This window comes from Elaeis guineensis, chromosome 10 (assembly GCF_000442705.2).
Source record: "Elaeis guineensis isolate ETL-2024a chromosome 10, EG11, whole genome shotgun sequence".
In the NCBI taxonomy this organism is placed as follows: Eukaryota; Viridiplantae; Streptophyta; class Magnoliopsida; order Arecales; family Arecaceae; genus Elaeis; species Elaeis guineensis.
This window is the reverse complement of record NC_026002.2, coordinates 40,050,508-40,078,048: the sequence shown is the minus strand read 5'-3', so window position 1 is coordinate 40,078,048 and position 27,541 is coordinate 40,050,508. Positions and strand designations below refer to the sequence as shown.

The window sequence follows — 27,541 nt, the reverse complement described above, 5'->3', positions numbered from 1 at the left end:
ATTGAAAGGGGCCAACAATGAAAAGATGTCATCATTGGTTAAAGATGCTTAAGATCAACTTTGTTGCTGTTTAAATTAGTCGGGGTCGGAAGACAAACACCTGCTACTCGTGCAGAGATGCTGGCACTGGAGTGACCAACAAGACAAGTTCCAAATCGAAGATTGTGGCTCTGACGAGGATCGTCCAATGCTCAAGTCATAAAAGCAGAGAACAAAAGAGCAGCAATGGATTCTCTGTAAGGGATTCGATTAGACTTATCTAGATCCTCGGAGCTCTAATTGTTTATATAGAAGGATGTCAAATAGCTAGGTTATTAGCTGTGAGATTACACGATCCTGAGATTGCTGGATCGTTGGACATATCAAACTGGACGAGATAATTTAGTCCTTAATCGCTCTCACGAGACTAGGAGAGACGATTACACCAAATTTTATCTTATTCAGGATAGACAGCTGTCGTGCACATAGAAGAGATAAGTCGACTGAGCAGCTCATACACAGATTAGACTTCGAAGACACCTCAGCTCAATATAGAGATGGACTCCTCAGCTCATATGACAATCAGCGATCGTGTTGATGATCCAAAAACTCGAAATATCTTGTGATATAGCGTTGATCCGAGGCGCTCATGGTAACCACCATAACACTACCCTCCTACTTTTGAGTCTGAAAATCAGATGAAAGGAGTACTCCAAAAGTGTCTCGGATCCAATGCCACATGCTTCTGCCTTCATGCCTGCCTCCTACATTTAAAGCGTGTGACATCAGCCTAATGCGATTGACGTAAATGGGTATAACTGATGGGATCACCCAAACGACGGTCCCTTCAAGGTTTAATTACTTTACGATAGCTTTTCATTTTCTTCCTCCTTTAAATTTGTGCTTTGAAGGCACAGACAGCCACAGATCTGCAGAGATAGCCATAGATCTTTTTTATGCTGATTATTTATCATGATTTCTTGGAGCAAGATGGATTCACAGCATATGAAAAGACTTGAGTAAATTTTGGCTCGTAAGAGACAGATCGTGGTTTTGATTGCTGAAATGAGATTCACGATCAGAAAAAAAGAACATACCGTTCTTACCATTGAGCCCACAGCCCTACCATTGGAAGTCATGACACAAGATTTTTTAGAAAAAGTTTCGATCGATGGGGCACCGACGGAGATGGCACCGAAAATGAGCACCGAGGGATGCTCCGAAAAAGATTCGACTGAGGTAGTGCAGATGAAAAAGACGGTCGACAACTTGAAGAAGGATCTGGCGATGAAGATAGAGATTGGGAGATCTCTTAAGATGGTGACTCCGATTGGATGCTTTCTTGCATCCACTTCTCATACGGGACCCTCAGATTCAACCCCTCATGCTCCATCCATAGAAGAGAGCCTCTAATCCACGATGGAGTACTTGAGAAAACTCCTACTACTAGTCGAAAGGTTGTTCCTCAACGAATAAAGGGAGAAGAAGCGATCTGCCGATGCTTTAAGATCTCTTGCACATGTGGGCCAATGTCTAGTGAGCCTCACTAATTCCAACCTTGATGTTCCGACGATGGAGAAGGAGGAGATCGACTTGCTGAAGTATCGGTTAGAGCATCTAGAGAGGGATAACACTGAGCTGGCTAAGGAGCTCTGTTTTACAGAGGAGGCTCTTCAGGAGGTCCAGGAGTCGATTCTCCATCGAAATGAAAAACTATGGTGGGCCAAAAGATAGATTGAGACCCTCGAATGATAGAAATTCAGGGCTGATAGGAAGATTGAAGATCTTGAAGGGTGGATTAAAATCCTCAAGAGATAGAGGTTTGAGGTTGAGAGAGACTATCGTCAGACCTGTAATGATCTGGAGCACCTGAGGAGAACACTTGAAGCGAGAAGAGGTTCTCCTTCTCTTGAAACTCACTCTCGAAGGAGTCTCAGTGGTGGTCCATCCAAGAGGGCTAGAATCTTCAAAGGGACGAGCCATGGGGAGAGAGCTCCTTGAGGAGACGGATGCTCCACTTTCAAGGGGGTTCAGGCCTCCCCATAGCTGCTCTTGAGAGTCCAAGAGATCAGATCGGAGGTGGAGTACCTAAAGAAGAGGTTGGAAGAGAGAAAGGTAAACCATAAGCTTCTCTGGGCCAAATTTATAAATCAAGAGGTTTTACTCAAATATACTATAAGTAGAAGAAAGTAGCTGGAGAAGGAAGGGACCAAGATCATAGCCCAAGCTTGCAAGACAGCATTCTTCGTAGGCTTCAAGAAGTACAAGTCCATTGCCCAGGTGCACCTCCCTCCTGACTTCATCAAGCATCTTCAAATCGATTGTTTGGACGAAGATTTATAGGCGGTATCGTCGGATAACTGGTCGATGTTTATAATGACATCTTACTTTTCGGACAAGGTGGATAAGATCGATGCAGCCGTCCAGACCGAAGGTATCATCGGCGCTAAGGAATACCATCCCACAGACAACCGCCCCAACGATCCCCCTGAGGAGTCATTTTCATCCTTTTCTTTTTTTATTTTCTATGATCCGAGGCCCCTAATCTTGTAATAGAATCTCCATAAGAATAGATGCATTCTTCTTCTTTTGATGAATATAAATCATACTTTTAAATATGTGAATCAAAATCTTTAACATATGCTCGGCCCCAAGCTGTAACTATAAAACTTAATTAGAGTAATAGTCTAAGCCTTAGCCTGTGTTGTGCTATAAGCAAGGCACGAGCTGAGCTGAAGTTAGAATGAAAATCCGAGCTGGCTCTAACTATAGTTAGAATTGCAAATGTAATAGAGATTATAATTTTCATTCTGATTTGGGATAAAATTTTATATCTATCGTACAAATTTTGAAAAGACTGAAATTCAAATCACATCTGCGTAGGAGGAATTGGCGCATGTTTGCACATATTCCTTCGACATTGGAGTAAAGTGTGATTTGTCTGTCATTGATATTAACTACTATATCGGCAGCAGCAATCACATCTATTCATAGTCTCCACGTATTGCATATACGCTAGTCTTCTGTCGATGCACATCTCTTGCAATTAATGCATCGATGGGAGGTGACTTTTGGAGGTTCCATTCAAGTCTGAGGTTATTTAAAATTTTTAGACAGAACGAGATGCAGACCTCACAAAGTTCTACTTATCTTCTCTTTCTACAATGAGTTCCTCTCTTCTTCATCCTTTCACGGCTCTCCTGCACAAGTGAGAGAGATGGCCACCATGGATCAGATTTTGTACCACTGTGCTTCAGATAAGAGTTGACAGAGTAGGATATAATCGTACTGCATAAGTAATATCAAATACATTCTACCTTCCAACTTGAAGTTCTGAGGTCGAGTGATCGAGTCTGCCGTCCGCCTTTAGAACGTATGTACTTCTATGATGAGTGCTTTTGAGCTAGACTGAGGCTTCCTTTTCACCCTTTTTTATGGCACTCCTCCAATACTTTGAAATATGGCCATGTACGGTGGTGCCGAATGCATGGCAGCATATCCGGGGCTTCACCATGGTATGCATGCTAGCTGGGGTTGTGCCACATGTCACATTCTTTTATTTTTTTCTTCAACCTCAAGCGACATCCAGACGTGCACGGATGGTGGTATGTGACTCTAAGGAAGAAGAAGAATGGATTCCATCTGGCATTTTTGGGTATGCCTTCCATCATGCATAGTTGGAAGCCAAAGTTTCTCTTCGTCTTGCAAACGTCAGGCAAAGACTGAAGTTTTACCACCTGGGGCGAATCCCAAGAGGCTGTGCTAAAGGAACCTTCAATGAACGACAATCTGAAATAGGAGATGGTAGTTTTGTGGAGCTTCAAGATTCCAGAGTTGAAAGAGCTACTATTGGCTTAGACACTGTTTAATACCGGTATCAGCCAAGTCACTCCTCAAGGTATGCGAGTAAGCTGTTCTAGCCTTAAATCTTCTAGCTTTGTTCATCTTACAATTTGATCACCATGATCGCAAAGCTGGATGCTGGGAAGAGCTTGAGCTCGCCAAAGGAGAGAAAAATTCTGCGAAAAAGATGTGCCAAGCCTGCCACCAGACAAAGCCTCCGAGCCAGAGTCGGAGATCCCACACAACCGATTTCAAAGGTCGGGGAGTTTGAACATTCTCATCCGAAAGATCATGAGATTATATGGATGAAAAGTGGCTTGCCTCCCACCTCAGCTATCATAGGCTGCTGGGTGGGCTGTGCAAACCAAGATCTAGAGAAGGTGATTCTGAGCCTACCCGCTTCTCTCAGCTCAGCGACCCGACTAGTTTCACCCGCTATCGGATCCTCCTCGGATGAGGCACCAGCCAAGGTTGCTAGCATGTCTGAAACTGCGCTAGTTGAGCTGAAGCTTGAGGCCTTGATGCTGAGGGATCCCATGCTGGAGAGCGAGCTACTCTCCGGACTGCTCCTCCCTACCGACGTGAATGAGCTGCTGAGTGTTCCTCGGAGGGAGATAAGAAAAAGAGCCATAGATTGCCTCATTCAGATATATTAGGGCTTTCCCATTTCGCACTTACTGTATGCTCATTTATCACTTATGAATTTTTCTTCACTTGCCAGCTTACCCATTACTTGAATAGGTACATTGAAAGCTCCCGTAAGCTGGCCAAAGAGGTGAAGAAATTTGGACTCGAAGTTGAGATGCTCAAAAGAGCAAAAGAAAAGGCTGAGAAGGAGGTTGGAGAAGTCTCCATGAAAGCCAATGCCACTAAGAGGAGAGTCGAAGATGTTGAGGTGGCATTGAAGAAGACTGTTGAGGAGAATTCTCAGCTGCTGGGCAAGGTAGCAGAGTTCGAAGCTCGGGCGAAGAGGAATGCGACCGCTAGTAAGGAGAACTTTCACCTGCAAAAGGAAATAGGAGAGCTAAAGATCCGACTGGGGGATGAGGAGAAACAAACAGCTGAGGTCGCTTCTAAGGGTGTGGAGGACTTCTGGACCTTAGAAGAATATGAAGAAGAAAGAGCGAAATATTCTGCCGATGCCTATGATGCCAAAAGAGTCTATCCGAATCCGAGTTACTGCCAATTGTCTGGATCTAGACTTGAATTTCTTTAATAAAATCTAGGATCCTATCACAGCGGATGTCTCAGCAGCTGGCACCTTAGCTCCAAGTGCCATCCTGTAATTTCTGTATTTCTCTTTTTTGTATTTTAGAGTCATTGTAAGAAAATTTTGAAAGAAATAAAATGAGTAGAATTTTTTTGTCATACTTCTGCTACATGAACTTACTCATACTGATCTGAGGTAATTTAATTGAATGGTAATCTCATTCTGCTTTCTTAAATACAAACGATTATGGAGAATGGCGGTCAATGACTCATCCGATAAGGTCACACTTGGGAGACGGTACAGGGCCTATGAAGATACACCATGTGGGCACACTCTATTTTGCGAAGCATCGCAAGAATTTATTCCCACTCCAAAGAAAGCATGTCATTAACTGCTTAGCCATTAACTCTTGGGAAGCGTTGATTGATGATTGATGTGGTTACTAGCACTTATAAATAAAGAATCAGAGAGCAAAAAGATCGCTATCCCTCCTTCTATGGCAAGAAATCTCCTTCTTCGTGTGCTGCCATATCGTTGCCTTTGAATTTGCCACCTTTAGAATCAATTAAGCAACGGGTGAGAGAGCAGAATGCCTTTGCAAGGGATGCCTGCCAAAGATATTTAGCCCATGAAAGAGAGATAGCTAGACGGGTCGGCACATCCTCTTCTCATGGGGTCCCTCCTTCTCTGCCTCCTGCGACCAGGCTCTCCCCTCAGCTTGAGCACATCCCTCCTGCAATTCGAGAGCACTGCATTGCAAAGTTCTGAGATTTTGGTGGCATTCAGGAGGACAATGCTCGACATCACCGCTGCCACCTTCATCCAATGCTTCAATGATTGTAAGGTCCATCTGCTGAGGATAATACCCATATCTAGAATTTTACAGCATACAGATTGACGGTATCGATGAAGAGGTAGAGATCTCAATGGATGAAGATTGAATCAGCTCATCTGGATGGTGAGGAGGTGAAGTCCTCGATGGATGAAGATCGAACCAGCTCACCTGGCCGATCCGATGCTCCATCGATTATAGCGAAACATCCCTCCTAATCTCCTTCTCTTATTTTTCTCTTCTTCTTCTGCTATCCTCCTCTTCTTCCTCTTTTTTTTCTTGTTTTCTTCTCTTGTTCGTAAGACAGTGCCTAGAGCAACCATCCTCTCTTATAAAGTATTCAAAATACTAGTTTTTTCTTTATAGTACTTGGAGCATCGATTTTTTCTTTGTAAAGACTTTAATGAATAAAAAGAAATACTTTATTTTGGTAGTCTTTGCTTTGATTCTAACTTTAAATTTGTATCTATGAATTTTGCTCGGCTCATAGAGAACAGCATAAGTAAATACTCAGATTAGTGTGGGAAAATGCTTACTGCTCAACTCGACACAAGTAAGGATCCAAATAGCTCAGATCAGCATGAGAAAATATCCAGTGCTTAGTTCAGCATGAGTAAGATTCTAGGTAGCTCAGCTTCAGCATAAATATATTTAGGACAATTTCAATTGAAGTGAACATGTTTAAAGCAGTTTAGGATAATTTGAACGTAATCCGACCGTCTATGGATCTGAGGCATCATAATAATCATCTTAACACTATCTTCCTACTCTTGAGTCTGAGATAATATCTCAGACAGAAGGAGTACTGTTGAAATAATGCCTCTGGCTATACGTTGTTCGTCTTTTTATTCTTCTGCTGAAGAGCCAGTGCGTGTCAGCGGCGATCTTGTGCCTATAGCATCCAAGGCTCTTCGGCAACATTCATGAGTGGCATTGTGTGCCTATGGCAATCTTGTGCCTACGGCATCTAAGACTTCTCATCTTCACGCGAAAGACAGTATGTGCCAGCAGCGATCTTGTGCCTACGGCATCTTACACTCTCTGCAGCATTATGAGGGTCTAATTAGTTATCTCTCCGAAGGTTTCCTCAAAGGTCTCACTCCGCTTTTCGTACGACTCGGACTCTATAGGAGTCTAGTAAATTAGCCCTGCATCGGAGTCGTTGAGATCTTCTCAAGGGTCTGGTAAGTTAGTCCTCACGAGTGATATTGTGTAACTACGATAATATTGTACCTACAGTATCTAGTACTTCTCGTATTCACACGAGAGTTAGTATGTACCAGTGGTGAGCTTGTGCCTATGGTATCTTGCACTCTCAATGACATTCTGAGGATCTGATTAGTTAGCTCTCCAGAGATTTTCTCAAAGATCTTCCTCTATTTCTCATGTGACTTGGGCTCTACAGGGGCCTGGTAAGTTAGCCCCATCTCAGAGTCATCGAGGTCTTCTCGAGGGTCTGGTAAGTTAGCCCTCACGTTGGTTGACCGTAGTGATAGTTCAGGATTTTAAGTAGAAGGAGGAGGCAACTCTTGGAGGACTCGAGAGCCCATCGTAAATTGATGGCCCTGTAAATTTTATTTTTATGAAAAGTATTATTATATCATTGATAATATATGCAGACATTCATCGAGTTCCATGGCCTGAAAATTGAAGTCCTGTTGAGCTGCTTTAGCCTATAAGTTTGGACGTACTACTTCATGCACTTGGCAAAGATCTTCTCAGTTGGGCGATAGCTTTCCTTGCTTGGTAGGCTATGAGACTTTGGCTCATCGCAGCACCAGATCACTAGCTTGGAACTCTTTTGGAGCTCCAGGACAAAACTCCACTTCTTTTGCTTTACCGACTGATAGGTTGGGTCCACCCTTAGGTGATGGGATATCACCTCAGAATCGATGCCGGACATGTCTACAACAGACTAAATGAAAAGATCTGCATTGTTCCGCAAAAGTTTAATTAGCCGATATTTGCTTACCTTATCTAGATGTGAGCCAATTTTCACCATCCGGCTTGGATTCTCCTTCCTCAGCGGGATATTTAAAAGGTCCTCAATTGGTTGGCGGCGTCCGTCAATCAAGTCCTCCCTAGCACCCAAGCCTATCAAGAGCTCGGGCTGGATCTTTGTTGGGGCCGATTGATTCTCTGCTCTCAGTTTGGTGGCAAAGTATTTACGAGCTATGGCTTGGTTGCCTCGAATATGCCTCACTCCATGCTTGGTCGAAAACTTCATCATCAGATGATAGCTTGAGATGACAACTTTCAAAGTCCACAGACTAAGATGGCTGAGGATGGCATTGTAAGCCTAGAGATTTTTTTCACCTAGACGACCACCCAGTAATCATGTGGATTTCTCCTTGGATGGGTCACTCTTCTTCTGCCACTCGCCTCTGACCTGCTACAGCTCCTACCGTGCTGGCGCTTGCTACAGCTAAGGTAGAGGAAAAGGCTACTGAGGCAAAGGGGGTGGCTGCTGAACTCTTGGAGCTCGACATTGAAGGACCGCTCTCCAGACAAAATGATTCAGCCACCCATGTCTGATAATTCTCTCGATCTCATCGTGAAGCTAGTGGCAATTTTCAGTATCGTAAACATGATCACGATAGTAAAAGTAGTATTTATTCAGGTCTCGACGGTGTTCCAGCCTTGTTCTCATCAATCAAGGCTCAGGTAACTCAGGCCTCACTTGTAACAACACCTCTCTTTGAGGAACAGTCAGGGATGTGTAGTTATTATACTGTCCAAGAGATGATGATTACCGAACCCTTCTCAGAGGATTGCGGGATCGATGATTTCAATCCCCATTATTCTGCCTTGGGGGCAGAGACCGAGAGTGCTGGCATCTTTTCTCCTCTCGTCTTGGATGGTGCTTCTTATTGGGTCCTGCTGCGATTGAACCAATAGGAGTCTCATCAACAAAGGCCTCTTCTATGCGGGCATACTTCTCTACACGGACAAGCATATTTGGAAGATCCTGAGGATAAGTCTTAATTAACGACTTTTTCAAGTCGTTCTTAAGCAGACCGCTCATCATTGTAGCTATGGCAGTTGACTGATCCAGATTTTGGACCTTCAGGATTGCCACATTGAATCATTCATAAAGAGCGGATGGACTCGCCCTCCTTTTGCTTGATGGTATGGAGGTAGTCGGATCGCTTCTGCTGCCGCTGGCTACTAATGAAATGATCGATGAAAGATCGGTACTAGTCCTCAAAAGAATGGATAGATGTCAGCCTCAAACTCGAGTACCACTACCGAGCAGCCCCGTTAAGGGTTGGAGGGAATACTTGACAGAGGATTGCATCTAATGCTCCCTGAAGGAGTATGGCTGTTTTGAAGGTCTCTACGTGATCGACGGGGTCGGTGGTCCCGTTGTAGACCTCCAACTGAGACAGTTTGAAGTGCAGGGGGAGTGGTTTCTGTCCAATCCTCGGGACGAAAGGTGGTTGGCTATTATACCCTTCGTAGGGCAGTGTCGAGGAGCCATTATTGTTGAGGGTATTTTTTATTTTTTGGTCCAACTGTTGGTCGAGCTCCTGGAACCATCTTTCAAAATTAACTTCACAGACAGTACCAGCCTCAAAGCGCAGAAGAAATCGATGTCTGGGGGTTGAGTCATGGCCCGATTGTGGGCTTGGAGATCATCGCTTGGCTGATTGCTAGGCCCTAAGATGACTTTGATGAGTCAACCTCCTCTTTGGACTTCGAGGAGATGTCTGCGGCTCTGGTTGAGATGGTGGCAATGAAGCCGCGGTCAAAGCAAAATTCTATGGAGATGCCGCTGCGAAAGGCACAGACGGCACCATCGAGGAAATTGTATGATACACCACTGTAGGGGGTGCAGGAACAATCTGAGGAGGCTGTAGCGCCACCTGAAAGAGCATGAGAAAGATCGGGATTGCTTGGCTTGCGGTCATCAGATATTGAAATTGCTGAAAAAGCTGACCGAATTAGTCGACCATGACTGGCACCGGCTGGGCCTATTGAGCCGATAGAGGAACTTTTGATGCCAGCAGTTGAACTTGATTGTCAGCTTAGCTGACCGCCTGTCGGAAAGTGACAGCATTGGAAAGCCGGAAAGATGTCCGTCTGAGAGCCATGAATGCGAATGTAGGCCCTTCCTCTATCTGTTGCTGCTTAAATCGATCGAAGTTGGAAGACGGACACTTGATCCTCGTGTAGGGATGCTAGTGCTGGAATGACCTGCAAGACAAGTCCCAAACCGGAGATTGTGGCTCTAGCGATGACCCTCCGACGCAAAAGTCAAAAAAATAGGGAATAAAAGAATAGCAACAGATTCTCTGTGAGGGATTCGATTGGACTTATCTGAATCTTCGGGGCTTTGGTTGTTTATATAGAAGGACGTCGGACAGCTAGGTTATTAATTGTGAGATTGCACGATCCCAAGATTGCTGGGCTATTGGACATGCCAAACTGGACGAGATAATTCAACCCTTAATCGCTCCTGTAAGATCAAGGGAGATTGTTATGTCAAATCTTATCTTATTCAGGATAGACAGCTGTCGCACACATTGAAAAGATAAGTTGGTTGAGCAGCTCATACATAGATTAAATCTCGGAGATGCCTCAGTTCAGCATGGAGATGGACTCCTCAGCTCATACGATGGTTAACAATCCTATTGATAATCTAAAAACTCAAAATATTTTGTGATATAGTACTGATCCGAGATGCTTACGATAACCACCGTAACAAACTCCGAAGAAGGAATTCCGTCTTGGGTGGTGAAATTTTTATTATGAGCAGAGTTGTTAAGTAAAAAAGAGCCGGTTAAACCAGCGAGTGATAGCTTACCATATTTAATGCTTAAGAACTTATCAACAATACAAGTATTATGATATACTGAGCTGCAGGGATCAGTCTGTGATGCTCTTCTGGGATTTTTGGCTACATCTTCGGCGCATGACTCATTCAGAAAAGCGTATAAAATTGCTTGGTCAAGAAGATATGGCTTTTGCGCTCTCTCATTCGATTCTTGTCTTTCCCCCACTCAGGCTAAAATATTATATTGTAGTTATGACCAGAGCAAAGTGTAACTCTCCCCTCTGTGCATGATAATGCAAAATTTTAATTAGTAGACGTATTCTTAACGTTCTGAATTACATAACTACCAAAAAGCACCTTCTGAATTACATAAATGTGTGCTTGTATGCATACATAACTCTTTTCCATGCACATTACACATGCAAATATTTTATCAGACATACTCTTAATTAACCTTTTGAATTACATATATGTACACATACACATATAATATACAGAGAGAGTTTTGATATTGATTTGAATGCCATCAGCATACCTAAAGGCCAATGGAACCAACAACATAATGTCCATAAATATATCTTGACTCATACTTCACGAATCCAAAAACTGTTGATATATTAAAAACTAAAAAGAATAAAATGTGATAATCAAAATTTTTTGACGGACCCTAGTCTAGGCCGGGAAAGCCCGAGTCTCCCTTGGTTTAGCTCCTTCCTTCCTATGAACCCTCCCACCTCCAAAGGCCCGACCCAACCACCTCCGCATAGCCTGGGACAAACTCGAAGGCCTCCGCCCCGGTTCGACGCCCCGACTCTGGTGCTGGGCCAGTGGGCGAGGCGGTCTGGCGAACCAGCCCGGGCTCGGAGCGGAGTAGCTCCTCCTGAGAATGGTCCGGTTCAGCTGGATCTCGAAGGTAAGCCGCTCGAACTCGTCAAGCAGCGTGGTGTGGTGATCCCCCAATAAGACGTGAAGGCCTCCTCTTCTGCCTTCCTCCATGGCAGCAGAAGAAAAGGAAGAGAGTTTATTTATTTAGATTCATTCTCGTGAAGGGATCTGGGCTTGAAATAAAGTGAGCATCTAATGCTTTGTGTGCTCATTAATGCCGTATTTATTGACGCTTTGACGTGCTTGGGAGGTCAGGCACCAGAGAGTCCGATGTAGAGCGTTTGTGCGGTGGAGCAGGCCTGCAACAAATGGGTGGGTTGGCTGCGTTGCGTCTTGGGACGGGCATGAACAGATTCGGCAGTAGACGTTGACGATGAGTTAAAATAGGCAGGTCTACTTGACTCACACGTGCCCGAGATAGAGTCCAACAAAACTTATTATGTTGTCTAACGTCCAGGCCCCGAAGTTGAACGGGTCAATTAGAAGATCAAGTCCTGCAACATATGTTTAATAAAAAAAAAATCTTGCACGATAGATATAAACAGCAAGGGTCTATTTGGATACTTGAGTCCAAAATTTAATGATATTTATGAGTTGGGCCAAGACAACTAGGTAAATAAGATTGAATTAGGCTTGTGATTATAAGAATCAACAAAATCATGAGAGCGGACTGGTCCAAATTTCATAGGGAGAAAAAAAGATCCACTCCAATAATTTTCTGTATTCTTATAACTATAGATCTGATCAGTCCTATTTAGTTGGTTGTCTAGATCCAACTCATAAATTTTATGAAATTTTGAGCCTATGAATCCAAACCTAGAATTATGGTTTAGGCCCATACAAGCAAGAAAAATGAGCTTGGTTAAGCCTATATTCATAAATACTCAGGCCAATGGAGTGAGACATCTCCGAATCCTATAGGATAAAAAAATGACATGCTTGTCATTATGTTCATTCCAATCCATTTTCATAGGATAAAAAAAAAATGACAACCCTTAGCTGCCTTTGAGTGTGAAGTGAGAGGCACGCCGCCCATAGATCATTGTTCCGTTTATCTTTACTTTCATCTTTTACTTTTAGGATTTATTTTTTTACAAATAAAAAATTTATCTAAAAAATTATATATTTTTGAATAAGTATTTTTCAGATAATATTTAGACAGAAAAATAATTTACTTATGTTCTTCTATATATTGAAAAATGACTTGGGAATCTGTTATCCATGTTCTTTTGTATTACTATTTTCCTGAATAAGTTGCTATAATCTATCTATATTTCCTATAATACCTTTTATTATATAAATATTATTATATATTAAATTAAATTATATTATTAATATATTAATATATTATAATATCTTATATTATATTAATATCTTATATTAGTATAATATAATATATATTATATAATATTGTTATATATAATAATATAGTATAATATATTATATTTATATATACTATTATATATAAAACATATTATATTATTATCGTAGTATTATATAAATATATATAATATAATATACTGTTATATTATTATATTATAATATATCATAACATATTAATATATAATATATTATATTATTATATAAGAATATATTATATTATTATATTATTATAATATATTATATAAATATTATATTCTATTATTATATATTATATCATTATAATATATTATCATATGTTATAATAGTATATTAATATATTATAGTATTTTATTATTATATATTATTGTAATATATATTAATATATATAATAATATATTATATTATTATATTATTATTTATAATATTATAGTATAAAATATTATTTTATTATTTTATTTTATTATGATATATTATTATAATATAATATATATTGTATTATATTATATTATATTTATTATATATAATAATATAGTATAATATATTATAAATATTAATATATAATATATTATACTATATTATTATATCATTATAGTATTGTATAAATATATAATATAATATATTTTATTATTATATATTATTTTATTCTATTATAACGTATCATATATATATATATATAACAATACTCTATGGAGGGATATTATGGTGTTGCCAACTCAACTTCTCAAATGAGTTTGATTGTGCCATGTATACCTCAAAAAGAATGGATTGCGTGGAGGGTTTCAAAGAAGGAGTGAGCCGCGTATGGTTACAAAACCATATGCATCGTCTAAGCTTCCCTATTCGGCCGCTCAAGTCTTCCATCCGGTTGGGTTAGGGAGCTCTTGCTCCTTCGCCCACATCCTCCATGAAGATCGTGATGACACCATCGTCGGACACCTCCAACGACTGCCTCTCCCTTCCACCCCTCCAGTCTTTATCTTCTCTCGATCTATCACCAGCTTTAATGATGGTTCTTTGCTCCAAAATCCAAGAACCCTCGTGCAAATTAATTACGCCAGATCACACGCGGAGCCGGAGTCGATGCCGGAAAGCTCCCAAGTAAGGTGAGGGGGTTCGTGGAGCCGAAGCCGGGAGAGGAGAGGGGAGGGGGGTTGGTAGCACCGGAGCTAGAGGCTGGGAGGGGCTTTGGTGGTCGTACGGAGCCGAATGCAGCACGGACGGCAGATGCGATGCGGACGGCGATGAGATGAAGCTGTGGTGGGGGCGGCATGGATGATCGTGGCTTGGGCCTCACACGGCTAGGGGGGTGGGGAGAGGCGGCGGGAGGAAGAGATGGGACCATCGTCACCAGAGACGGCGCCGGCACTGGAAAGCTCCCAAGCGAGATGAGGGGGGTTGGTGGTGCTGGAGCCGGAAGAGAGGAGGGGAGGCGGTTTGGTGGCGATGGAGCTGGGGGAGGGGAGGAGAGCGGTTTTGGTAGTCACATAGAGCCAGGTGCAATGCGGACGGTGGATGTGGTAGGGTGGGCTCGCGATGGGACTGGTACGGATGGCAACGACCTGGGCCTTATGCAGCGGGGGCGAGAGGTGGTGGGGAGGCGGTGGGAGGAAGGGATGGGAAGGGGAAAAAAAAAAAAAGAAAAAAATATTTGAGGAGGATAGAAAAAGAAAAAAATATTATTATTTTATTATTAATAATAATTTAAATATTATTATTTTTTTAAATAATATTAATTTTAAAAATAATAAAAAAATATTATTTTTAAAAAAAATAATTAAAAAAATAATATTTTTATTATTAATTTAAAAATACTATTTGTATAATAACATATTATTTTAAAAAATTATTTCAAAAAATAATAATAAAATATTATTTAAAAATATTATTTAAATAATATTAATTTTAAAATAATAATAAAACTATTATTTTTTCAAAATATTATTTTAAAATTTGATTTTTATTATTAATTTAAATATACTATTTGCATGATAACATATTATTTTTAAAAAATTATTTAAAAAATTAATAATAAAATATTATTTAAAAAAAATATTTCTAAAATAATAATAAAAATATTTTTTAAAATATTAATTTATTATTAATAATAATAATAAATTATTAATAATAAATATTATTTTATTAATAATAAAATATTATTATTATTGATTAATAATAAAATATTATTATTTGATTAATAATAAAAAAAATATTTTAGTAATAATAGTAAAATATTATTATTTTATTAATAATAATATATAAAAAAATAATATGTAAGTGGAGGATCCACGGACTTTTCTATCTCTCCCGACCCGGGGGAAGGGTTGTGGCGGAGGCATCATGGTAAGCAAGGGATGGACGGTGGAATCGAGCCCGCCCCCTGCTCAGAGGCTATTAAATACAAAGATTTGGTTTTCAAATCGATAGAGTAACATGCTCTGTTTATGGAAATTTATTAGATTTGATCTGATTCGATGGATCGATTCAGATCTCGAAACATATTATTTTAAAAAAATAATAAAAATATTATTTTTAAAAAAAATAAATTAATATGTTATTATTTTTAAAATTAAAAAAATTATTTTAGCTCGCATAGTTATGGTGTATGCTTAGATATATTTGATTTGTCATTTGAGGGGTTGTGGTGCACTTATGGGTTGCATGGTCGTAGGGTTAAAAATAGATTAGATATAGATTGGAGTATTGGAGTGTTGCCAACTCAGCTTCTTAAATGAGTTGAAAGAACACCTCTTTTGTGCAACTATTTAATATGATACAATTAATATGTTTTATTTTTCTATATCAGGCCCTGCATAACGTGCAAGTCTTGGACTAGTTATATTATATTGTTATATTATTATATTATAATATAAAATTTTAATATATTATATTATTTTATTATTATACATTATTATAATATAATATAATATTAATATCTTATATTAATATAATGTAATATATATTATATAATATTATTATATATAATATATTATAAATATTATTATATTATTATATAAATATTATATTATATTATATTATATTATATTATGGTAAGGGTATGTTAGGAATGAATTAAATGAATTACTTTTTTGGTTGATAGGAAAATAATTTAACCACCCCCTGGATGGATAAGATTTTTCTCAATTTCATAGGTAAATGCTATCCATGGAAAAGAAACTTATCCATCTTGAAAATCATGAGAATATGGGTAAATTGGTCAATTGAAAAGTTGACCAATTTTTTCATAATATTTATCTATAAAAGAATAGGTCCTAATATTAAGGGAGTATTTGATTGGGGGGATTTGGGGCTCGAAATGAGAATAGAAATGAATAACTACCATTCCAACTATTTGGTTGAGAAAGTATTATTTTGATTTAATTTCAAAATAAAAAAGAAATAAATCAATCTTCTTAAAACTTAATTCTAACCATCTTCTAAAGATTCAAATCTCATTGGATGGCGACCTATGTTTCTGAGCATATGGCAGGGATGGGGATGGTCCTCAAATCATTCTGAAATATTTTATTTTCTGATTTTCTTAATTGTATTTGAATTAAAATTATTTGAATGAACCGTCTTACTAAAAAAAAATCAAATCTTTATGCTGATTTTGGTTCTAATCACAAACCAAATACTTTGGAGGTATGGATATTCTGATTTTTATTCCGATTCAGATTTTGATCACAAGCAAACATCCTTGGATTCCTATTTTCAAGTAATCAAAAGATGTTAAAGGAGTTTCATGATTATGTTAATATATACCTCGAAAGATAATTTTATTTTATTTTATTTTCATATGTACATACAATAGCATGAGATTCATCACATTGGTTCCCACAATATTTAATAAAGCATCCATATGAATAAATTATCATTGGCTTCCTAGATCATTTGGACAGCATTCCCTTTAAATTAGCCACCAATTTGCCAATTGACCCGCTAATCATTTACCATGCGCCTAGTTCTCATCTAATTGTAGCAGTTGTAAATCTGCCAATCACTTTGCTTATCAACCTTCTCTAACTAGATATGAACAAGATGTACATGAGATTAATAACATGGTACGTCACATGTAATATATGAGAGTAAAATATGTATACTCATCATAACGTGGGGCGAAACCATGACAAACTGATGAAATCCCACGCTAAACCACTACGTTTGAGGGCATCACGTCCTCGCTTCATCACTGAGCTCTTATTGTTACGTTCTTATTCTTGTCTTCTTCGGTAAGTATACATTTGATTGTGGTTAATTTGATATAAAAAAATAAATTATACATCATTTTATCATATTTAATATAAAAAATAAATAAAAAAAATTGATAGATCGAATATTTATTTTTTTAAAATAAAATAAAATAAATATTATAAAAAAATCGATATTTAATAAATTTTTAAGTAATGATAATATAATACTTAGAAAAAAATATCTTCAATAGGTCATGCACATTGAATGAGATATTAAAAAATATCAAAAAAAATAAAATTTAAAAAATAAAAAATATATATAATTATTAAATTTATTTTAATTCTTTTTAAAATTTATTCAATAAAAAGTTTTTGTAAAAAAATCAAGGTGTGGATGGCGTTACGTAAAAAATTATGTGATTATAATTATTATATAAAAAATAATTAAATATAATATAATTTTGATATTAAAAAAATTATTTTATATTAATAGATATATTTATAAATTTAATATTTTTTTATAGAATTATTTCTAATAAAAAATAATATTTTTTTAATAATATTTTTTAAAATAATTTTTTATTAATAATAAAAATTATTTTTTCTATAAATATTTTTTTTAATGAATGATTTTTAAAAATCAACACTCGTTAGATTATTTCCCAATCTAAAATACCGAGTCCCTGACCAAGCGGACCTAACAGTTTAGTTTTCTTCTGCAAAAATTTGCTTTGTATCATGTAAACGCTTGCTTTCCGCTCCTCTTTCTAATACGGCATTGGCCATCAGTTTTGCCCGGGGGAAAAAAAAAAAGCAAATAATAAAATTTTAAAGTTTACCATCCGACATCAGATCCGAACCAGATTCTATTTTGGGGGCAATGTGCTCCCACCCGCGCGTGGATTAGGTGGTCCCCACCATTCTTTTAAATTTTTATTTATTTATTTATTTATTTTGGATTTAACGGCTGCTTCAACCTGCCCATGGTAGAAGATTAAAACACGCACCACCCGACCACCGCCCCTTCGTCCTACTCTTCGTAAAAACATCGGCAAATTCGAACCGTTTCCTTCCGACCTACCCCCACTTCCTTGCGTCTTCGTCTTCGTCTTCGTCTCCGCTAAATCCATCCTCAAATCCAAGCGAAGAAATAGAATCGAAACCCTAACCCTAGCTCTAAATCCATGATCTCTTGTTTATAGTATCCTAGCTCTTCACCCTTGATTCCCTTGCCAACGAATAGGACTGTCGAGTTTGATCGATCTCAACGCCGTAGATCTTTTCCGTTACTCCGATTTCTTCCACCTTTTTGTCTTCTCCGATCGAGTGTCGGATTCCTATCACGGATCCCTGCTACGAGATCTCAGTGATGAGGTTTTTGGTTCGTGTTTGTTCCAATCTCCGGATTGGAGCTGTCTGCTATCTCTCTCATCCGAAAGGCTAGATCCTTGTGTATTGAAGAAGACTTTGATAGCTGCTGATGGAGAGGATTGGATTTCTGGCGGTGATCGTTTTGTTTTTGGTTGTGGCGCGAGGGTCCGATGCTTCATGTCGAGTTCTAATGGCTGATGGCAAGGGAGACGACAAGCGCAGCTCGGGAAAGGTAAGAACTTGGCTTCTTCATCATTATTCTCGTATTGGAGTTCTGGGAGTGGCTTCATGTTCATCAAATCTTGGGCTTTGGGAATGTATTCAGGTGTCTCTGTCTCCTACTCCGAATCCTTCACCGAAAAACAATGGTTCTGAGTCGAGCCAGAAATCTCCACAGAAGAAATCACTCCAATTCCCTCCACTTGCTGCGAATTCCGCTGCAAAAAGTCTTAAAATTCCACCACCATCGGGTAACCCGACCAATTTAGTGCCACCCAGTGGACCACAGAATAACGAGAATGGTAAAAATTCTCAAAAAAGTGAGGGTCCTCCAAAGTCGGGAAGCCCTTCGGATAGAAGTCAGGAAAATGCTTGTCATGCATCAGCTAAAAAATGCCACACCGATGAATTGGTTGCTTGTCTTCAACATCTTGGAGATGGTAAGATGGATGTTTCTTTGTTCTTGGCTTGTTTATTGTGCAATATGATATTATGTAGTTGTTTGTTCAAATTTTTTTTACTGCATGTCTAATTTTGCTGTTTATATACTTTTCTCTCAGCAGTTTCAGTTTAATATTTCTGCTTGCTAAGAATTCTTAGTAACTGTGGATTGTGGATTCTGGACATGGTGGGCTCTGTGATGGAATCTTATTTTGTGTACTTTTGATTTAGTGTTGCTGTTTATTGCTTGAGGAATTCTACATTTCATGTGAAAAGTTCTCTAAATTTATGGCAAGCCATGTTGCCTAGTTACTTACTTCCAGCTCCAGGACTCCATGTTGAAATTGTATCTGAATTGTATATATGTCATGTTATTCATTCCAGTCACAAGTTGAATATGCTTCTTTGCTTTTATAAGGATCCATGAAGAATCTTTTTTTCCCCTTTATGTTTATTATTTCATAAAGGTCTCATCCTTTTTATGCTCTCTTCTCTTCTACTGCAGATTCCAAGGAATTATCCCTTTTCATCCAGAACACAGGGGAGAGTACTCTGATTGTGAAAATTAAAATAACACCTCCTGTAAATATTAACGTTGAGAAGAAAACAATAGCCAAAGGGAACAACGAAACGGTTTGTGCCTTCTCTTTACTTTTTTTTTTTTATTTTTGATAATGAAAATTGAAAATTTATGATTTTTTCATGGTCCCTGAATTTCTGAGTTGGGTAATGATCCATCTCGTCTGCAGGTTATATCTTAAGAAGTCAATATTTCTTTCAACTTCTGAATAAACAATTAAGCTTATTGTACCACAAAGCAAGAGCTTTGTTTTTGTTTTTTTTACATTTATTTATCATTTCAAATATTTATTTTTTAGATATCAGAATATCTTACAATCTTTTCAAACTAAGAAAAAAGTGCTTACCAAGTAGATTATCTAAGGTAAAGCTTTGGTTATATCTACTGTTTCTTGTTAGTAGATGAATTTCAATTTTATTGATGTGAAGCCACATACAAATTTCTTCTAGCATCACGAACCCATAAGCAAGGCAAATATGCCTTTGGCTGCTTAGCACGAGATAATTGAGTCTATGTACTAATGTTGCATGGTATGAACTAGCAAATGCAATAAAGAAAGGTGGATTAAGGTTATTATTTGTATGACTGATATATTAGTAGAATGGCCTGTTGATGGTTGTATTATGCATAGTGAAAACATACTATATAATCATGAATTATAAAAGATGTTGGAAGTGAGATGTTATGACTCGTTTAATTGTACATATTAGGTAATTGTCTGACCTTCTCCTTGTTGCATTATTGCACTTTCCCAACACTTGTTCAGCAGGGTATCAAGGCCTCAAACTATTTTCTCAAACCCATCATTATAGCTTTGGAGACTCACCATGTAACACTGGTCAATTTGTCATTTTAGAAAAATCAGAGTGATCCATCATTTTGTGTGATGGTTTTCTGTTTTATCTGAATAGTTCATTATTTAATGCGGTAGCAGCTATAGTTGCAAATTATATCAGGATTCAGACTGTTGTCAGATATGGCCATGTGGCTGCTATTGGCCAAAGTAATATCACTAAGTCCAACAGGCAAAATCTGCTGTTTGATATCCGCCAAGGACCTCAAGTTAGAGGTCTTACTATATTTCAGTTGTTGATGTTATTGCTTTCCCCTTGTAGCTGATTGATGAATATTTTAATAGTGCTTTTGAACCATTCTTTATCCGGTTGCCTTCTTGAGAGGTTGTGATTATAGTTTTGGATGATTGGCATGATCTTTGTTAAGTCCACCTGATCCTATATATCTGACCTCAGAACAATGATTATGTTGACTTGGCCAAACTTAAAGTGGACTCCATGCATTTCTTATCCTTCTTTAGAAGCCTCAGTTCCTTGATACCCTTCTAAATCTATATGCTTGTTACCTCACCTATCTTTTGTTGGTATAATGGATTATGGGTACTAGTTTGGATTGATTTCAAGGTCATGGATATTTTTGTCGATCTATGTTTGTATGATTTCTTGCAACTAGCTGATACTTTTAATTTTATCACCTTTCTGTGCATGAAGTAATTATATTTCAGTCTTTAGCTTTCCAAATGGCGCATTCCTACTGCTTATGTTCATAGTCGCTCTATAAATTTTCTTTACTTTGAACATTTCTTGTGCTTAACCTCTTGACTGTGATCTTTTGACTGCCGATGCTCACCATGATTTTCTTGCTGTGAACATTTTGGTTGCTGGTGCAAATATTCTTAGGTTTGTATTTGCCTACAAATCTTGAAGATGGTAGATAGGCTTAACTTGATGGCTTAGATCTAAAGCTTGGGTCTTTACTGCAATATTTCATGCTCAGCTTTTGAGGTATTATTGTCTCGTTCTTGTTATCATTTGATTTGTATTGGATTCATATTAGTTCTAATGACATCAAACAAGTTATGCAGTTTCCTTATATTTGCTGCCGATCAAGATACCCAGATGTAATTGTCAAAGTGTTTTGTGCTAGGATACTGCACTTTCACTTGACATTTCTGGCAATCTAGCCATGATATGTATTGTATGGCTAGTCTTGGGACCTTTAGGTCATGAAGTCTAGTTCTTTAATGAATCAAAAGTGGATTAAATCGGTGGTTATCTGAGTCCAATCCATTAAGAGATTTAAAAAAAAAAAAAAAAGGTAAATCTGCCTAATCTGATAGCTTATGAAGCCTAGGTCTATGAAAGATCAGGTTTAGATTAGATAGGTGATCATTGAAGTCCAATCTGCTCTGGGAGGAGGATGGGGAAGAAAATCTGCTTCATCCACCCTAGAAATCTGACTGATTGACCTTTAGTTCAAGTCTAAAATTAGTTGGAGTCGGATGCCTGAGCTTATTATTAAATCAAACCCAATTTGGTCGAAGACCGAGGTGTGGGACCTTTGGGATTTGAGAGCAAAGACAAAAGGTGACAGTGTTGAGCAATGTGCTAGACCCATTGACCCTACTAACCTATATTGGTGGCTGATTCACATGTCCAAGGTTCAACCATCTGAAATTTCTCAAAAACTTCCCCGATTCCCATGATTTATCCTCCCAATGCCTCAGTTCCACCTATCTTTAGATGTTCATGGCCACTCTCTCCTTTAACCTTGAGCCCATGTCACCATTACCATCCATTCCCTCCTTCTCAGCCTGTAATCCATCAGCCCCTATTGCCTTTGATTGACAACTGTATTTTCATTCATCCATTCATTCATGACCTCCAACTCAGATGCCCTTCTTCGTAAGAGCATCCCTTTGATGTGAGGTAACTTCATCACTATCCTATCATTGTCTATCATTTCTGATGTAAACAAAGTATGAACCAAAATGGTCTAAGGTTCTTAGTATCCACAATATTAGACCATTTTATTTCGATCTAACCTTATTGTTGGAGGGCATCTCATAAACAATCTAGTCGTAGTGTTCCTCGTGACAACACCACCTACAATTTGCTCCATCTCTCAGCCATTCTAGTCAGATTTATGCTTGTTTCCATCCAACCTCATCATGCTGTGTAGAGAATCTATATTGGCGCCTTAATCGCAATCAATGTTGTTAAGCTTGAGATTGAGTCGTAGTCTGTAAAAGGGTTTGGGGGTTAGATTGGATCATATTATGAATTGGATTGCAAACCATAAGATTTTTCCAATTTATATCAATATTTTTCAAAAATAAAAGAAATGAGGAAATTGAATAAATGAGTCAATTATACTATAGACTAATGGAGAAACAAAGGCCATACATGTAAGAAGTCTGGATCTATTAAGCCTATATGTAGTATGTTCAATAATTAAGCCTATATATAGCATGTTTAATGAAGCAAACATTATGTCCAGTTATTCAAGATATTTGTGAGCTACCTACTAATTCAATTAGCCTTTTAGGTAGAATGTGTTATTAAAAGAAAAGAATGACATATGCGTGCAAAAATATGAAATTAGCCTCCTACTTTTAACTCCATGAGCTCCAAATGATGGTCTTCTTATTCCTATTGATCCAGACTTAATAGTGGTAAGTAATTTTAAATGCCATATAGTTAAATAACTTGCTAAAAATGGACTTTAACATGATTCAATAATATAATTAACATGATCAATTTTGATCTTATTATTCAAGGGCCTATGTAACCGTTAATATAGATCAAGATCCTATTATCCCAAACTGATCATGATCAGAAGATGAGATCCAGCTCATTCAGGGTCATTTGTTAGACATCATAAAATCCAGATCAAGGATCAACCAAGGATTTAAGTCCCGTCGGGATGGGGGCTGTCCCGATTATCCCATCCCATTCCTCTGAGAATCCGGCACCTGGGACGGGTGCTGGACCCTGAAATGAGCACCCGGCCTTTGTCTCAATCGTTCTGCTTTTTTTTCGGTCGGATCACACACTGGTATGGTCGTCCTAATCGGGATTTGCACTGTCCTTTTCGATTCATCACATCAGGAGGGAGGAGCCGTATTGACCTTTTTGCTGCTACCGTCGTCATCGTCACCGGGAGGGAGGAGCACAGCCGCAAGAGAGGAGCCGGGAGGAGCACGGACTGGAGGAGCCGCTCGGGGAGGAGAAGAGAGGAGAGGGAGGAGGAAGGAGGAAGCATTTGGTATCTTCGGATCTCCGATGAGGAAACAAGGGAGGGAGGAGACAGGAGCGGAGGAGAAGCATCGTCGGTTTGTTGAAACCCTAAGGCGGTCTCCACTCTCCACCTTTTTGCGATCGCAATCGGGAATCGATGAAATACAAGGGGTAGCGTGGTGTGGCATGTTATCCATCATGGGATTTGCCTGATCCAATTGCACCTGGTGCGGTCCTCGCGTGTGATTGCCCTCCGTGCGTGCGCCTGATTGCTTTGCATGCCGACACATTTTGCCAAAGCACCTGTCATCCTTTGGCCTTCATGCGTGATTTGATAATACGCAGCCTTCACTCGTGATTTCATACACAACGGTATTATCGGTCTTGAATTATTGCGCAATGGTATTATTGATCTTCCCGAGCCCAACATGGTTTGCTTGAGCACATCCTGATCTCCGCAGCATCCAATGTGCCATGTAATTTCTATAAATATTCATATCCAACTTGCAGTCTCCTATAGCATAACATTCACCGAGAGTCCAACTCTCAGTCTCCCATAGCATAACATTTACCGGGAGTCTAACTCTCAAGGAAGCATTGGATCATCGAATATCTCCATCATATATTCACTTTTAGAGTTCAAATATATTTAAACAATAAATAGATCAGTAAAATTTCAAGATAAATTCAAAAAATTATTATTTATATATATAAAAGGGTGTCCCAAGTGCGTATTGGGATGCTTGATTGGGACGGCGACCGGGACGGGGCGGGATGCGGGGCGTCCCATTCTAGGAGAAAACCGGGATGCCCCTGTCCCACGGGATTTAAAATCTTGGTATCAACAACAACAATTGCAACAACCTTCTGTTTTAAATGCACTCTCTTTGGTATCTTCACATATCTGACCAGTAATCTTTTAGTTTGTGTGCTAACCAGAATTTATTTTCTTTTTAGTGTGTGGGAGTTATGCTCTTAGATTGATTATATCAATGCTTCTTTCAGATTCAAATAACTGCTCAGAGCGGACTAGAAATAGTTCTAAATGCTGGAAAAGGGAATTGCATTCTTCACACCAATACTTCTTTTTCTGACTGGAATCCTTCCTGGTTTCCTTCTTATGCGACCCATCTGACACCTATTTATGGTGCCTACTTTTTGTTTGTTACCATGGTTATCGCTGGAGGTACATGGGCCTGTTGCAAGTGTAGGAGGGGAAGGAGAGCTGATCCTGGCATACCATATCAGCAACTTGAGATGGGAGCACAAACACAATCGAATTCAGCAGTTGTTGACTCAAACACAGCGGATGGTTGGGATGAGGGCTGGGATGAGGAATGGGATGAGGAAGAAGCAGTGCCACAGGCTTCAGAAAAGCATCCCACTGGAAGTGTTTCAGCTAATGGCCTCACTTCAAGATCTCCCAGAAAAGATGGGTGGGATGTTGATTGGGATGAGTAGGTTCTCAACAAGGTGGAAAGTGAGTGAATGGTCCTTTATTTTTCCAGGAGAGAAAATAATCAGAAGCTATTCCCAGAAGAAAGTTCTATATGTACTGTGGCTTTGCGAGGCAGAAGTTGCATATCACAGTGCCAAGAAAAGATAGTCATGTTTAGGATATCCAGCCTATTTTTGTGGAGAAGAAAACAGTTTCATGAAGAAATTATGTATGATAATTTTTTTTCCTAATTGCTGTTTCTGAACAATAGGTTTGTTAGTTGAATTGGAAACCCTCTGAAGGGCTGCATCTATTTAGATTTTCACAGGGGCTTCTGAGTTAAAGAACCTTCTATGGAGACATCAGATAGGATCTGCCTGGCTGCCACCTGCCCATCCTCGAAGATGTGTTTGAATCCAACCTGGACAGCTCTAATACTGTCAATACTCTACCCAGCTGCTAAGTCGATAAGCTATTACAAGTCTCCTATGATCAAGAGTACACGGTGAAGCACCAATATGGAACTAATCAGCTAGCTCACGATCTATACTTTGGAACAAAATAAGCAGAATAATGTGGATCTAGGGGATGTTGCTGTGTTGGAATCTATATTGGGGTTGCCCTAATATCCGTTTGAAGTGTCAAAATTATGTATTCTGATGAAGATACTTTTAGTTGATTGTTTGCTTGAAAATGCTGCTGATTTAATCCAAATAAGCAATTAGATACAAAAAGATTGTCTTTTGTGTGTTTGAACTAGCCTATGTCTTAGAGTGATTACGATCCTATTGCTTTTTCATCTTGGTTGTTTGGCTTAATCTGCCTCTGGTTTTAGAGTAGATTTAGCTGCAGGTTATTGTCTTATGGATGATTCTGTCTTTGTAACAATAGTACCTAATGGTCCATTATGCCATGGTTTTTCTTTTTCTGATCTTTGCTAGATTTTGCAAATAAAATCCTACAAAAGAAGAATTTTTTTTTTTTTTTTGGCAGTAGAAATGCTGCACTGTTCTTGTTTTTGTCTTAACAGATGCTCATTATCATGTAATTTTTAGGGTTCTTACGGTTCATCTTTCAATGTTATTCTGAAATTTTTTTCTTACAGGTCATTTTTCAGTGTTATTCTGAAATTTTCTTTTACCCAGAATATGAGATTCTGGTACTTTGATGTGTCTTGATTTTAATACTCACTAGTTGCAAGTTTATGGTTATATTTATGATTGTATGAAAGTTTATGATTCATAATTTGCAGTCTTCTTTTTGTAGTTCAAATTTTTTTTTGGAATTTCTAAAGAATGCCTGAGATTATCTAACCACAAAACATTTCATCTGGTTGAAACCTTAAAGTGGGATTTATCAGTAGGTTGCTTGCGGTTCCTCTGAGTCTTATCATAGCATGTCAAACCTAACTACTGTAAATTATTTTTCCAAAATTATGACTATGAGGGATAAGATTCCTATAGAGCAAGAAGCCAAGGAAACTCAGAAAGCTTATAACTATGAGGGATAAGATTCTTATAGAGCAAGAAGCCAAGGAAACTTGGAAAGCTTATAATTTCACCCGTGTAGCTCCAGCATTATTGGATCATGCAGCAAACCCTCGAGAATTTGGAGGTGTCATCCCAGTTGGTTTTAATAAAACCATCCAATACTGTGAAATTTCCCAGCCAGAGAGTAGTCAGCAGTGGTTTAGCTAAAGATCCGAAAATGAGGATGGACTTTTCTATCTAGAACCTGTCTACAAAATCCATCTGCTTGGACTTTGCATTGAAACATGAATACTTGGATTTCTGAACGGATACATGGAGATCTTCTTCTGAAAATGGTAAACATTCTCCTACTTAGGTGGATACACTCTTTTCATGACCATCTCCAGACTATATAAAACAGTCAAAAACAACAAGGCAGGTGCAAATTTATATGATGTTTGAGTTGTGTGAGATATGAGTACTTGGTTTTCTGAATGAACACTCTTTTGATGACCATCTCTAGACCACGTATAATAGTCGAAAACAGAGTACGTCCTGGAAATTAGGGTCTATACAACAGCCTAGGCGCAAGCCAAGCATGTGTCACAACAGTTGCAATACAGACCAGAAGAAAATCTACAAATTTCATTAGCACCCATTACTTGCCATAGTAACTTCTTTTTATATAATCCAAAAACCAGTGTTCCCATAGGCAATGTCTAGGAGATGTTTGAAATCTATCCCATGTTTGTTTTGCGGGGCAACAAGAGGTGAAACATCTTTGATCCATCTTGTGGACAAAAAAGATCTTATAATGTTCTTTGGAAAAGTTTGCCCCGGCTTAGGTAAGTTTTAGTTTGTTGATTTTTTAAGTTGTGAAGATCATTATGAGCATAGGATAAATGAGTTTT

At 38.4% G+C, this 27,541-nt stretch overlaps 1 protein-coding gene across 1 annotated transcript; it reads left to right on the top strand.

Moving 5' to 3' along the window:
* Nucleotides 1-18,072: 18,072 nt before the first annotated feature.
* On the top strand, nt 18,073-25,920 carry LOC105052299 (uncharacterized). Its single transcript, XM_010933067.4, has 4 exons — nt 18,073-18,681; nt 18,775-19,108; nt 19,615-19,742; nt 24,729-25,920. Exons 1-4 carry the CDS (start codon nt 18,559-18,561, stop codon nt 25,182-25,184), a joined length of 1,041 nt encoding a protein of 346 aa, XP_010931369.1. The 5' UTR covers nt 18,073-18,558; the 3' UTR covers nt 25,185-25,920.
* Nucleotides 25,921-27,541: the final 1,621 nt, after the last annotated feature.

What these genes read in the sequence shown, in the direction of transcription:
- LOC105052299 (XM_010933067.4), top strand. Translation starts at nt 18,559, where the DNA reads ATGGAGAGGATTGGATTTCTGGCGGTGATCGTTTTGTTTTTGGTTGTG. An exon ending in ACAAGCGCAGCTCGGGAAAG is followed by an intron (nt 18,682 to 18,774) that starts GTAAGAACTTGG and finishes GAATGTATTCAG; the next exon opens with GTGTCTCTGTCTCCTACTCC. An exon ending in CCAAAGGGAACAACGAAACG is followed by an intron (nt 19,743 to 24,728) that starts GTTTGTGCCTTC and finishes TGCTTCTTTCAG; the next exon opens with ATTCAAATAACTGCTCAGAG.